Source organism: Protomyctophum bolini, assembly GCF_963924005.1.
Source record: "Protomyctophum bolini genome assembly, chromosome: 8".
NCBI classification, from domain to species: domain Eukaryota; kingdom Metazoa; phylum Chordata; class Actinopteri; order Myctophiformes; family Myctophidae; genus Protomyctophum; species Protomyctophum bolini.
The window spans coordinates 20587433-20602750 of NC_137869.1; the positions used below are offsets into that span (position 1 = coordinate 20587433).

The following is a 15318-nucleotide window of genomic DNA, read 5'->3' on the forward strand; positions in this document are numbered from 1 at the left end:
TTTCTCCTCTGCAGACCCTCCATAGAGCTGTGTGTGTGTGTGTGTGTGTGTGTGTGTGTGTGTGTGTGTGTGTGTGTGTGTGTGTGTGTGTGTGTGTGTGTGTGTGTGTGTGTGTGTGTGCGCGCCTACGCCATGCGTGCATACGTGCGTGCGTGTGGCGATAAGGCCCACATCCGGGCCAGGCGTCACGCTCCGCTCCGCCACACAGCCCTGCTGGTGGTGTTGTCCTGCGAGTCGTCGTCCTCCACCTACAAGACACAGGAGAGCAAACCACAAGCGCTGTGCATTCCTGAAGGAAGCCATTCCAAACAGCACGGCGGGCGCACATTTGATACGCTCTTCTGTAGGAAACACAGATTTATAACCCAGATTAGCACCTGACAGAGTCAAGCTGCTGCTTTGTGCGCCCGTTATCTCGCATTGCGTTGACTTGACAGACAGACAGTGTTCCGTGTGCCAACACCGAGCAGCCAATAACAGCAGAGGGTGAAGAACATGATTCCAGATTCAGTTTAGAGAGGTATATGCGCATGCATAAAGTGAGTGGCAAAGTGAGTTTAACGTCGCTTAACATCGTTTAATGCAATGCAAGTATTTTCTGTATGGATTATGGGCTGACAAGGCAAGAAAGTCGTTTTTGCCACTCATTAGGCGTTGTCGCATAACTTCGGGTATGATGATGATGTCACGTGCAGCATACCCTCTATGTATGAGGACATATAGTGAGAGTAAAATTCTTCTCAGATTTTGGATCCTCGACATTGTAGCAGCATTAAAAAGAATATGAAGAATAATCAGCAATAGTACGAAGGAAAATGACAGTGTGTGCATTGATAATAGCACACTTTGAGGTGCTTGAAGGTGCTACAGTTTGTGATGAAGTTAGATGTGCAGCTCCACAGATGGCACTGGAGTTACCCACTTAAGTCCTACTGTATACTCACAAAGTCAAATGATACGATTGATATGTCGCTGTTTATATATCAATATACTTCGATTGTTGAAATTAAAATAGATTTACCGATGCAGTTACTATATCGTTACACTCCTATCCCTATATGACAACGATCTACGAGTTCACAAGTACATTTGTAGAGCAGCTATTTTCACTATTTAGAAACTGTTTGGACAATACTGACATGCTGAAAATAGTGACACCAGGTTGAAAGCAGTTAAAATGGTTTCTAAACTCCCAGCACTAACTCAATTGTACATGAGGAAGAGCGATTTCCATGGCAGACATTTCTCCCTTAATGTGAGTGTTTTTAGCTTGTGCGCACAGCCAGAGCCAGGAACACACAAATGCTGGCATAGACACACACACACACACACACACACACACACACACACACACACACACACACACACACAGATACACACTTACATCTGTCTTTGCATTCACCCTCAAAGCAGCTATAGTACTGGAGGAATAGGGGATGTGGGTGGGGGGGTGTCAAACCGCATCTTACATAAGTTTGAAATATGAGAGTTTAATTTAGCCATTTATGGTTTGCTGTGGAAACTCGTCATTCCACCAAAGATATTCTGAGAGAGGCGAACAAACCTGGTTGCCTTTTTCACACAGGCCACGAAAGGTGTGCCAGACTCATGCTTCTATCTGAGGACCATATGGTCAACACAGAAGTGACTATTAGGTGACAGACAGCATCTGTTAGCAGTAGAATTAGCTGGCTTATCAGGACCAACGGCCTCGGGGTCTGAGAGGAGGAAATGGTCTCTTCCACTCCCCCTCAGCTGCTGATTCAGAGCTGATTGCGATGTCCTTTAAAACGTGCATCTGTCCACTAGCCCCCCTGCGGCTATTATGTAATGCCTACTCCGTCATGCTCCCCCGAAAATCCAATCTACAAGCTCGCAACCCACAGCGTTGCTTTTTCACGAATGGTGAAAATCTTTGAGCGTTTTCAAAAAAAGAAAAAGAAAAAAAAGAAAAGTATAACATTTTTAGTTTGATCAAAGGAATACAATTCACCTTTACTGACCTTCCCAAAATAGGCACGGCAGGTTGCCAGTGTGCTGTTTGGCAGCGGTGATGTGGCACAGTGGGGGGAGTGTTGTAGTGCTGTGTTGTTGTAGCATTCCCAGGTGCAGCTGTGCTGATGCAGCCTCCTCCCATGGGCTTTAATACACTGACCTGCTCGTTAGTCTGTAACGACCACATTCCACATGAAACTGCTGGTACAGGTACCAGCCTCCAACCACCCCTATACTACTATTTTCTCCTTCATTCACTCTCTCTTTATCTGTTCTGTGTGTGTGTGTGTGTGTGTGTGTGTGTGTGTGTGTGTGTGTGTGTGTGTGTGTGTGTGTGTGTGTGTGTGTGTGTGTGTGTGTGTGTGTGTGTGTGTGTGTGTGTGTGTGTGCGCGCATACGTGCAGGCCTAAATGCAGAATTGCCATATGATTCATATAATAGGACGGCTCTTTCTCCATTTCCATCTGTTTCACTCTGCCACACTCCCTCATGCTTGGTTTCTTTGACTCCTTTCTCTCATCACTTTCTCTTTCTCACACTATTTCTCCCTTTATCTCACTCAACCCCTCTATCCCCCCCCCCCCCCTCTCTGTCTCTTTCTCGCTCTCTTCTACCCTCACTGTTTCTCTCCGCTATATTCTCTGTCATTTCTTTCCCCCGCTTTTTCCTACAGGCAGATCTTTGCTACCCTCGGCACTTCTGTAAAGCATTTTGATTAGACAGCAAGTTTCTCTTCTGGAAAGCCCCCGAACATCATCACTGGCTTGAATATACACCCAGCCAAGATAATTACCTGCCAAACAAGAACACATGTTTCATCTCTGCCCATTTTTGTGCGAACGTGAATATTTCAGTGCATGTGTCAAGTGTCAACCATTGTCCTTGCTCAAGATTGCTATGTATAGCCTATACTTTATTGTCACATGATTACAGGTGGAAAAGAGTGGGTGGCATAATTCTTTTGTGTGCAAGCTGTCAACATTGCATTTACAGGAAGAGAACCCGCAAAGAAAGAATCACATTGAGAGTGTTGCACTTTCTTTAGCCTACGCCCTTGTAACAGGCTCGGGCAGTAGGCAGCATTGTGGCTGTAGTGACAAACATAAAGACAGGTTGTTGAATTCCCTATTCTGGCAACTAAGTGACCAGGGCATTTGTGACCAGGGCATTTATCAACTAAGTGACCAGGGCATTTATCAACTAAGTGACCAGGGTATTTATCAACTAAGTGACCAGGGTATTTATCAACTAAGTGACCAGGGCATTTATCAACTAAGTGACCAGGGTATTTATCAACTAAGTGACCAGGGTATTTATCAACTAAGTGACCAGGGCATTTATCAACTAAGTGACCAGGGTATTTATCAACTAAGTGACCAGGGTATTTATCAACTAAGTGACCAGGGCATTTATCAACTAAGTGACCAGGGCATTTATCAACTAAGTGACCAGGGCATTTATCAACTACTGTAAGTGACCAGGGCATTTATCAACTAAGTGACCAGGGTATTTATCAACTAAGTGACCAGGGCATTTATCAACTAAGTGACCAGGGCATTTATCAACTACTGTAAGTGACCAGGGCATTTATCAACTAAGTGACCAGGGTATTTATCAACTAAGTGACCAGGGCATTTATCAACTACTGTAAGTGACCAGGGCATTTATCAACTAAGTGACCAGGGCATTTATCAGAAGAAAAAACAACTAAAAGTCTCTGTCCCTCTCTGGGAAACAAGTCCTCACAGTATATATAGAGCACTCCTGCTCTGTCTACCCTGCGGTCTACCCCTGCTGTAGACCGCTTAGACTCTAAGCGGTCTACACAAACTCTGACTCTGCCTACAGTCCTCAAACACTACTGCTCTGTCTAAGGTCTATACACAAACTCTGACTCTGCCTACAGTCCTCAAACACTACTGCTCTGTCTAAGGTCTACACAAACTCTGACTCTGCCTACAGTCCTCAAACACTACTGCTCTGTCTAAGGTCTACACAAACTCTGACTCTGCCTACAGTCCTCAAACACTACTGCTCTGTCTAAGGTCTACACAAACTCTGACTCTGCCTACAGTCCTCAAACACAAACACTTGATGCTAAAAAGTGCAGAGGCCGCAGTGTGTGCAGCTTCTCGGCAGTGCCTTAGATTGTCAGCGGTTGGAGCCAATGAGAGGGAATGTAGAAGGCTGCTATCACCATTCCCCTCACCACCATGTCCCTCACCACCATGTCCCTCAGCCCTCTACACCATATTTTATACTTTATCACCATTCCCCTCACCACCATGTCCCTCAGCCCTCTACACCATATTTTATACTTACGTATATCATGCATTCAAGAGTAGATCTTCAAGCTCACAATGCATCACATGCGAGATATATGTTATACATATGTAATCTGTTTTATGACAATCGGACAGATGCTCATTCATTAATCATTATAATAATTGTAATTGTAATAATTGTAATTGTAATAATGCAGAGAAATTGATAATTGAAAAACACCAATTCTGATCACGCAAGAGTGGTCGCTGTTAGATTATTGCTTAATCACAATGTATCGTGTGTGTGTGTGTGTGTGTGTGTGTGTGTGTGTGTGTGTGTGTGTGTGTGTGTGTGTGTGTGTGTGTGTGTGTGTGTGTGTGTGTGTGTGTGTGTGTGTGTGTGTGTGTGTGTGTGTGTGTGTGTGTGTGCATGTTTGTAGGTTGTGTGAGTCCAGAGGAGCTGACCATGGAGGGGGTCCACTCTACAATAGAGAGAGTGTTTGAGATGCTACGATGTCTGAGCCACACCAGAGACCACCTCAAACAACTACAGTCTGTCTACACTGCCAGCGATGGAGTTCACCAGGTCTCACACACACACACACACACACACACACACACACACACACACACACACCAAAAATGGAGAGGAAAAGTTTTGGACCACTCTAGTCTCCAGGTGATGTTTTGGTGAGCAGAGTTATTTTGTTTCCCCCGATATCACATTATTATTAATTCCCATTGATGGTGGAATGCAGTGTGCATCTCCTCTAAATCTGTTGTTTAAATACCATTTGCCTGCGTTTTGTTTCATTATCTCATGTCATGTGGCTCCGGCATATGCGCATATTTAACCACATACATAAGTACAGATAGCTGATCATTTTCTTGTATTTCGCTGACATTACCTCACGATGCGATGCCTTGTGAGAAAATGCCTGCTAATGAATCAAATAAATGAATCAAATACAATATAAATAATAGAAGGGTTAAAGCAGAGGGGAAGGCAGCTGATCAGGGGTAGAGTGGCCGGTAGAGTGGCTGATCAGGGGTCAGCTGATCAGGGGTAGAGTGGCTGATCAGGGGTCAGCTGATCAGGGGTAGAGTGGCTGATCAGGGGTCAGCTGATCAGGGGTAGAGTGGCTGATCAGGGGTCAGCTGATCAGGGGTAGAGTGGCCGGTAGATTGGCTGATCAGGGGTCAGCTGATCAGGGGTAGAGTGGCTGATCAGGGGTCAGCTGATCAGGGGTAGAGTGGCCGGTAGATTGGCTGATCAGGGGTCAGCTGATCAGGGGTAGAGTGGCCGGTAGAGTGGCTGATCAGGGGTCAGCTGATCAGGGGTAGAGTGGCCGGTAGAGTGGCTGATCAGGGGTCAGCTGATCAGGGGTAGAGTGGCTGGTAGAGTGGCTGATCAGGGGTCAGCTGATCAGGGGTAGAGTGGCCAGATGGCAACCATTCCCAGTTCCATCCCGGCAGTTATTGTCCAAGTGTCCATGAGCAAGACTCTGAACCCCTAATTGCTCCAGATGTTCAGTTTGGTGCCTTGCATGGTTTCCTCCACCATCGGTGTATGAATGTGTAATGTGTACAAATCTATGTAAAGCGTTTTGGATAAGCGCTATATAAATGGACCATTTACCATTTGCCTTGGTCCTGTTTTGTCCTGTGTTTTGTCCACTTTTTTCGGTGCATTGCACAAGATAACTGATCGGGAGTCTGCAGGACCGGGTTGTGCGTGCATGCTTGTTTGTGCGACTGCGTGTGTGCATGCTTGTGTGTGCATGCGTGTGTGTGGGTGCGTGCGTGCATGCTTGTGTGTGCATGCGTGTGGGTGCGTGTGTGTGTGTGTGTGCGTGCGTGCGTGCATGCGAGAGCATAACATCGCCATGTATGTCGGTCTTATGCAATACCAGGCATCTCTCCCTGCTCCCATTGTGTTTGCTTTGACGTCTTCAATGGCTTTCAGCCTCTCCAGACGCAGTAAATGGGTTTAACACCTCAAGAAATCGAGAACCTTAAACCTTCAAGTGCAATATGTGATGAGGTTTTTGTCTGTTCTTATGTAACCACTCAGTCCTGCCTGGCTGCTGCCTTTGTCCTTTTGGTATTACAGTAAAGTCGTTTTATTTTTCTTATTTTATACTTTGTGTTAGGTAGAGAGTCCAGATAAATAAATAATAATACAAATAAATAATAATAATAATTAAGATGATGTGCACACAATCACGATGATCTGCTATTTTCACTTGTTTGGGTCCCAGGCAAAATCTGCCTTTTGGGTCTCGACCTGAACATTTTGAGAACCACTTCTGCTGTAGAAGATCTTTATAAATCCAAGGCTCCATGGAGTAATTGATAGAGGGGAAAAAAAGTAATTTTGGGGGTGAACTATCCCTTTAAACGCTCCAGTCTTAGTGAAACATACCTAAGTTGCGACTGTTGTTTGGTATGCTCACTACCTTTCTGTCTGAGATGTCTCTCGTAGCCTAACTATAAAGTATGCTACAGTTCAGGCAGTACAAGTACACTGTGTCTCATGTACAATTACACAGCCATCAGTCATTATCTGTTTACGATTATTAAACTTTGTACTGTCCATAAATTCACTGGAGAAGATTAGGGCAGATTCACATTATGGGACCACTTGGCAGATGTTGTGGTAGTGTGAATTGACCGATTGAAGTGTACTCGGATACGGATCACTGCAATGTGAAAGCATTGAATACAGTTGAGTTGAATGAAATGTGTGCAGAAGAATCTACACCTGAGTACCCCCCAAAATAATTTCGGGACCCCCCCCCGAGGGGTTGCGACCCCCTGGATTAGATTACCATTACACTTTTGATGGGGGCTCATTTGCATCATTTGTAAATGTACATTATTATTGTAGGCCTACTCTATTTTACTTTTAGAGCCAAATATGTTAAACATATCAATGTTATATTGCAACTACCGGTATACTACAACAATTGCAGCAATTTTATGCAACTGGCTAATTTTCTGTTTTCTGTTTTGTTCCTGGTTAACCTAGTATTGTTTATTCTTTTAACAATATGTTGATTATAAAGTTTATGAAGAATAAAGAAAGAGAGATTATTATTATATTTTGTTTTTCATGCTATTGGAGGAAAAAATGTGTTGTCCTGAAACCCAGAAGTGGGTTCCTACAGTTGCTACAGAGCTTATTCTATTCATCTATCCAAAACCCAATGCAAGAATTCCATTGGAAATCTGCAGTGAGTCACTGAGAAACTACAAAAAGACACCTTTGTAGCTCTCTGTTCTTGACAGTATCTGTGCCTGTACTCTGCCTGGGTCTTGGAAATCTTAAAGCTGATTTTGCCTGAGGTAAAACTATTTCTAAAACAAATAGCAGGCAGTTTAATGGCCCTGGAAGTCATCCAGCTGACCTGGGTCACTGTTGCATTGGCACCTTGCCATGCCGTGTAACCCTGACTAGACTGAGGAGAGGCAGCCACGCCGCATTTATCACATTATTAATTTTAATAGTGCTCCTTTACGGCGCCAACATTAGCAAGCGCTGCCAGCTTGTCTGTTTGTCTAACTCACTGCACCGTTCAGGCCTATCAGATAGTACATGTATACCCAGTCACACGCACATGCTCCTCCAGTACATGGCATGCTGTGATTAATGTGCCGCTGCGTTTGCTGGAACACGTTGGCCAATGAGACATATGCCAGCGCTGACTGATGGAGCCTTCGCCCAACATAACAAGGACAGATACAGCTAGGCTGAGAGCATGCTATGCTTCCTATATTGAACAGTTTATTTGGGGCATTGTTCAGTGATCGGAAGTGGTTTTATGTCAGACAGAAAGAACAGCCAGTGGTGTAAAGTACAAGTACATTTAGTCAAATACTGTACTGGAGTAAAATGTTGAGGTATTTTTACTTTACCGGAGTATTGCCATACTTTTGCTTCTACATCTCAGAGGCAAATATTGAACTCACAATGTGTGAGCTTGTAGATCTTTTATGAATGTATTAACTTGAAATTTGACATTCTGCACAAGTATATTTTGAATACAGGACTCTTTTATCAGTACATCAACATGCAGACAGTATACGTGAAGTCTGATCCTCTGAGGCACCGTGGTGCATACCAGACTGATGTGCACTACAGAATTCCTCTAGACCAAATATCTTAGCTGAAAATAGAACATCTATATACATACAAGCTCACAGCACATCACAATACAACACATGGAGAGCTTGGAGATCTGCTATTTTGCCAAATGTTCGCCCTTAGAATAGAGCAGATAGCATTGAAGCTATTTCATTATTTTGTTTTCAAACATATATTCACATTATTCAGTGCACATTTAGTAAAAATAAATTAAAAGGGTAACAAGGTAAGAATAGCTTGCACATTATCCTCCAAATGAGCCATGAATGAAATAAGCACTTCAGAATAGTCCTTCATAACGTTGATGGGCTCAAGCCCCAACTGGCCCGGCAATAAATCCCATTTTACTCCCAGGTCATGGTGACATGATGAGTGGAGAGAGTGCTGTCCATGTGTCTGTGGTTGGAAACTTGGAGCCAGTGGTGGAAAGTAATTAAGTACATTTACTTAAGTACAATTTTGAGGCATTTGTACTGTACTATTTCCAATACTTTCACTTGTACTCCACTACATCTCAGAGGCAAATAGTGTAGATTAACCCTATATGTACATTTCAACCATTACTTTTTTTTAAAAATACATTTCAAAACTTTAAATGGGACATTCTGCAGAATGAGTCATTTCTACTTTAAACTGGTTGCTTCTTTTGGGCTTGTTTTCATAGACCTGGTCGCTTGTTTCACTCACAGAATCTGGCAAGCTAGCTTGTCACCAAACTGGAGCCTCTGCAATGCATCCCGCAACAAAACAAAACAAAACACACAACTTATTTGGCTATAGCTTTGCTTTGGAGTTGATCAGTTGGTATGAATTGAGATTTCAGAGTTGACATTGAGAATAATTATGGTATCTAGTTCACACTGCACGAGTAGTCAGAACTGAAACATGACGAGATGAGCAGACAAGTCTAGGGCTTATAGACACCTTAGTGTTACAGTTGCACATCTTGCATGTTTCATAATGTTTTTGGTAACACAGTACACTAGCAGTAATACATGGAACTTCACAAATGTGGCAATGTTTGTGTGTGAGTGTGAGAGTGCATGCGTGTGTGCATGTGTATGCTCCCAGCACTGTTTGTGCAACTTGACCCATGTTAACGCTGTGCGCTTGTTATGCTTACATTGTTACTTTTATATAATTGATGATGACTTATGCAATCACGAAGGCAGGCTCCCCCTCAGTCACTGGAAGCATGGGCTTTTGGATCTGTGTGTGTGTGTGTGTGTGTGTGTGTGTGTGTGTGTGTGTGTGTGTGTGTGTGTGTGTGTGTGTGTGTGTGTGTGTGTGTGTGTGTGTGTGTGTGTGTGTGTGTGTGTGTGTGTGTGTGTCAGTCTTTGCCCACATGTCACAGTGTTCAATGATATAATCATATAAAGGCATGCAGTGGATGCATGGGGCATTACGTCACGTCCCACGTATTGGAGCAAAGTGGCACATTAGGCACAAGTTTCGACTGTTTGAAATGTAATACACGTTATGCAATCAACTTTCCGCTAACGCTAATCCACTTTAGTCGGATGTGATTCCGTTTCAAAGCTGTTTGCTGCATTCATTTTGTATTAGGTTGTCAATTTGTTCATGTTTTACAATTCAGTTACTATACTAAACTAAATCTGCTTTCTAAGTAGCGTTAGTTTACCTAAATCCATTTCCCCTGATGCTTGTGCAGTAGTTCAACTGAAGAAGTTGAGGCAGCCTGTGTGTGTGTGTGTGTGTGTGTGTGTGTGTGTGTGTGTGTGTGTGTGTGTGTGTGTGTGTGTGTGTGTGTGTGTGTGTGTGTGTGTGTGTGTGTGTGTGTGTGTGTGTGTGTGTGTGTGTGTGTGTGTGTGTGTGCGCGCGCGCGCTATAGATACTGTAACTGATAATATGTGATTCATTTCAGCTACGTCCACCTTGCATGTTGGGAGGATTGAGCTATTCAGAGCATTCATTGCACTGCCAAGCCTTATCTGGGCCTTCATTGTTCGCTGATACATCAACCTCTACTCCTGTCCCCAAATTCTTCGGCAGGAAACTTGTGGACTATAAATGGTGCTCTGTGTGCTGTGTATCTGGACAGAAAGAAAAAACTGTGTGTGTGTGTGTGTGTGTATGTGTGTGTGTGTGTGTGTGTGTGTGTGTGTGTGTGTGTGGGTGTGTGTGTGTGTGTGTGTGTGTGTGTGTGTGTGTGTGTGTGTGTGTGCGCGTGGGGGGAGAAGCACAGAGGCTTGACGTCCTCCCGGTGGGGGCTCCCCACTGGTAGGTGAGTCCTACTGACTCACCTCCCGGTGGGGGCTCCTCACTGGAAGCTGTGGATGTCTCGGTAAGTGTTACCATTCATTTGGTTTTGGGTTCAGGACGTGAAATGCCTCAACAGGGGTATGATTGTGACAACTGCTTTAGGCTTTGTCATACGAAGGTGTTTTCCACAAGCTGGTGGTGTGTGTGTGTGTGTGTGTGTGTGTGTGTGTGTGTGTGTGTGTGTGTGTGTGTGTGTGTGTGTGTGTGTGTGTGTGTGTGTGTGTGTGGGGGGGGGGGGGTCACTCGATGTGGGTTCCCAACTTCCTATTATGGAGAAAGCAGGCGAGAGTGTTCGGGAGAGTCAGGACGTGTCACAGTGACTGATGTTTTCAAACACACCCCCTTCTGACTAATGCATTCAGCCGTTGAAGTGGACCTAACAGCAACAACATTATGCAATATGCATTATAATAACACAAAGGTACGCCAACACACATCTATCAGAGTCAAGAGTCACTATTTTGAGTACATCAGCATGTTAAAAAAAACAATCTGACTCAGATGTTTTGATTATCTGACCGGTAGGAGGGTCAGGAGAGGGTGCACTACTACAGACACATAAATACCGGAACTCCCAAGGAGCACAATACACCCGACAAATACATAATACCAAGGACACTTAACACCAAACGACAACAAAATACAGACAAAAGTAACCTGTAATATTGTTAAAAGCTTATCATTTTGTCAATTTAAGAGGTTCTGATGGTCGCCCAAGCCCATGTTTAAAGTGTCCTATAACTAAATCCTACTATTAGGGTATAAGTTCAAGGAGTTGGAGACCACCAGACCTCATTTAACAGTGCTAAATAAAGTGACAATGTGAGATTCAGATCATCAGTCGTAGACTAGCCATCACAGTACGTTTCGGACTTTCAAAACGATACGCACTCCAGCTAGCGGTCCCGCGTGAACTGGTACCCAGTGTTCACACGTCTGATCTCGAGTCCAATTGGGTTTTTATGGCATGTTTTAGATAGTAATAGTAAAAATAATAATAAAAAATTATTGTGTTTGTATAATATAGACTCTTGACGAAGCTTGATTCGCCACAGTGGACTCTGTGGTGGTGGGAAGGTGCTTTACCACTGCGCCACCCGAGCGACTCTCTCCCTCAGCAACAATATGTTGTCCAACAAAACTTAACTTGACAAAAATGCAATTGCAAGTGCCAACGCATATATTAGCTGTAGGGATTCGGAGACATGAAATCCAAACACACCCACGCAGCCACACACACACACACACACACACACACACACACACACACACACACACACATCATGTAAATACAGACCTGAAATTGCCCAAAATGTTTATTTTATCCAAGATGTCCTCATTTAACCTGTCTGGAAGACTTTGTGGCCACCAAGGATAAGCTTTACAGCATATTGTGTTATTTAAATGAACACCGCTATATGCAGGCCCGGGCGGCTGGCTTAGCTGACTGGTAATCCAGTCTGGCAGATCCCGACGTCCTTTACTGCGTGTCACCCTCCCATCTCTCTCCCCATTTCCTGTCGGCCTACTTTCATCTATCCCTCTATAAAAAAAATTAAAAGAAAGGAAAAAAAAGGCAAAAGACAAAAGAAATATCTTCACTGCTATATGCAGGTAACTTTGAGGTTGGTGCATACATGTCTCCCACTGTCTAAAAGCAGACATCTAAAAGTGTTTTGTAGTGATAGTCCCATTGTGAGATCCACTGCTCACATCTGAAGTCAAATTGATGCTTCATTGAATGACAGGGTTGACAGAAAGGCCAGCTATTCAGCTGCAACTGGAAATACAACTTGTTTTGTACTGGTAGCGGGCCCATAAATGACAGAATGAAAGGTCAGGTAAAATTGGAAAGGGGGCAAATCGTTTATATAGTAGAGAAAAAGATGTGCCCCCTTTCCAATTTTGCCTGACTTCAGTCATTTATGGTCCCGCTACCAGTACAAAACAAGTTGTATTTCCGGGGGTTTGTTACAAGGATGATAACCTACAATTTTACTGTAAAAATAGGTTTGTTGGAATAATGGTGAAGTCAGACTGATGATTGGCAGACATGTGCTTCCGGTGTTCCTGCAAGACATTTTAAAATAAAAGCTTTTCCGCCCGGTGTCCGTTACAATCCTGTTATAGGTATTACTGCAGTTCTTTCATTCTGTGGGTTGCAACATAGTGACATATTCAGATGCAAACAATTCATACCTTACCATTTGCATTGCGTTTGAGCACGGTAGCCATAATATACAGCTGTCACCAGTAAATATGGCCAGCTCAGTGGCCTTAGTGGTTAGAGTGTCCGCCCTCGGACTGGGAGGTAGGGGTCATACCAAAGACCCAGTGCCTCCCTGCTTGGACTAAGAGGTAGGGGTTCGATCCCCGGCCGGGTCATACCAAAGACCCAGTGCCTCCCTGCTTGGCACTCAGCATCAAGGGCAGTGGGGGGGGCGGGACTGCGACGCACTATGGGCCTCATGGCTCAACAAGGCTTACTTACTACCAGTAATTATAGACATGGTTATAATTCTAGACATGCAGGCCCTAAGCTGTCACTTTACCTCTACCCAGAAGCAATGCACTTAATTATGCACTTAACTTGTCCGCTTATATTCTATGTCTATGACCCTTGGTGATAGCCTGATAGGCCATTCATCCAATGTCCTGGACACTATTCAATGTAAGCGCATTGCTGTCTGAACGTCTGAATGTCTGCAATGACGTCCTTACCGACTACATAACACTGTATTGTACTGTACTGGTTCTCTCCATGTCCCTGAGCTCTCTATTATAAGGTCCTTGATAAGGATTTCAAAAGGGACGGAATAACAGAGGAGGAAGAATAACACATCCTGTTTCATCACAGGGATTGCCACATACAAGGTTTCATGACATTAATTTGCATTTATTTGTACGGTATATGTTTTCTGAGCTCAATTGCACCCAAAAAACTTTTTACTTTTAACATTCAGTAGATTTTTTTGTGGTCTGGGGTTTTCTGGCTCAAACAAGTGCTCTGATTTTCCTGCTGACTGTGATGTCACAGCCTGCAAATCCCATATATGACAATGGGATTTGTAGGCAGATGTCACTGTTTTGCCTGTTTTCAGGCATGAAACCTTTAACCCATTTTGGGCGGGAACGCCTTTTGGTGTTAGCATTATGTTATGCTTTAGCTATTGAAGAATAGCAGATCTACAAGCTCATCTACGAGCTTGTAGGTCTGCTATTTTTGAAAAACCGAAGAACGACTGACTGAAACATAGCTTTTTCAGAAAACTGTCAAGATGTAGACGACATTTTTAGAATCTGATCTCAGGTCAAAACTCTCAGAGAGAGAGAGGGAGAGAGAGATGAAGAGGCAGACACACGGGGGAATGTCTTATGCAACTCCTGGTATTAGTGTTCCGTTTTTCCATTGATAAACAAAACACTCATGACAGAGCTATGCTATTTCCAGTCACGCTCAACAGTCTGATGATTCATTGAGACACTTCAGCTCAGATTGACCACACATAGACCATTTATTGCAAAGCTATTGCATGTTAGTATGGCGTTGTGGCTCTGCTCATGTGATATCAGATGATCTGCGTACCGAGACGCAGGTCTGATATCACATTTGATATCTCCGATTATCTGTGCACCGAGACACAGCTCTGATGTCAACGACCCCCCCTGAGCAGAGCCAAAGATACAATAATCCATGAACAACCATACACAGTAATAACACAACACATGATTCAACACAATTCATCTACTTAATCGCAAACAATACAATAATATACCATAACCCCTGGACTAAGAACTACAGGGAGGAGGCCGGGGAGGTGGGGGAAATTTTCACGCAGCTGCCGCACGAGCTGCTTGACAGCTCAGCATGGAGAATGACAGTGAGCTGAGGCTGCTTAAGTAGGCAGTCTGAATTGCACTGTGGGTATGAGGGCGTGGCCTGGAGAGGCAGCTGATTTAAAGAAGCAGAATGAATTACTTTAGGGAATGAAAGAGGGGAACTATATATATACATATATAATAACCATCTGCCTTCCGTGCCACAATGAACTAACGCTACGCTTGAATTATATTTGAATTTGGTGGAATAATATTGGTTATAATGTGGCACTTCTCTATGCCATCATGTAACACACTCACACGTTATCTTGCCACACTAATTGAAAGCCCTGCACCCGTTTATCCGTTCGCCTTTGTCCGCCTCCTCCTACCAAACCACTCCGTTTGCACACATCTCTCCATGCACAACACCTACTGCATGCCTGTCTAGACATGTGTTGACATGTTGCATCCATGCAACTGTCATAATTACTGTACAGTTTGCATTTGCATGAAATACCATGTTATTGCACAACAACTCACGGTGATGCAAATTACTTCACATTTTAGGCCACACCCCGTTCCGCTGCACGCACACACACACGTGCGCACGCACGTGCACACACACACACACACACACACACAGGTTGCAGCAGTACAGTATGGAACAGTACAGCACAGTACGCTGTATTGTACAATACAGCACAGCACAGCACAGTACAGTACACTGGCCACATGGATGGCGTGGCGCTAGAGTGGGACCGGCTAAAGGCCTGTCGAATTCTAGTCATTAATTTATGATGGCCTGAT

The 15318-nt window shown here is 43.9% G+C and overlaps 1 protein-coding gene across 1 annotated transcript in view; it reads left to right on the forward strand.

Annotated features, from left to right (window-relative positions):
• scfd2 (sec1 family domain containing 2) overlaps positions 1-15318 on the forward strand; it is a 158309-nt gene that overhangs the window by 124748 nt on the left and 18243 nt on the right. The window contains exon 6 of the mRNA XM_080769409.1: positions 4700-4845. Coding sequence (XP_080625535.1) covers positions 4700-4845 — 146 coding nt within the window. The remainder of the gene's footprint in view (positions 1-4699; positions 4846-15318) is intronic.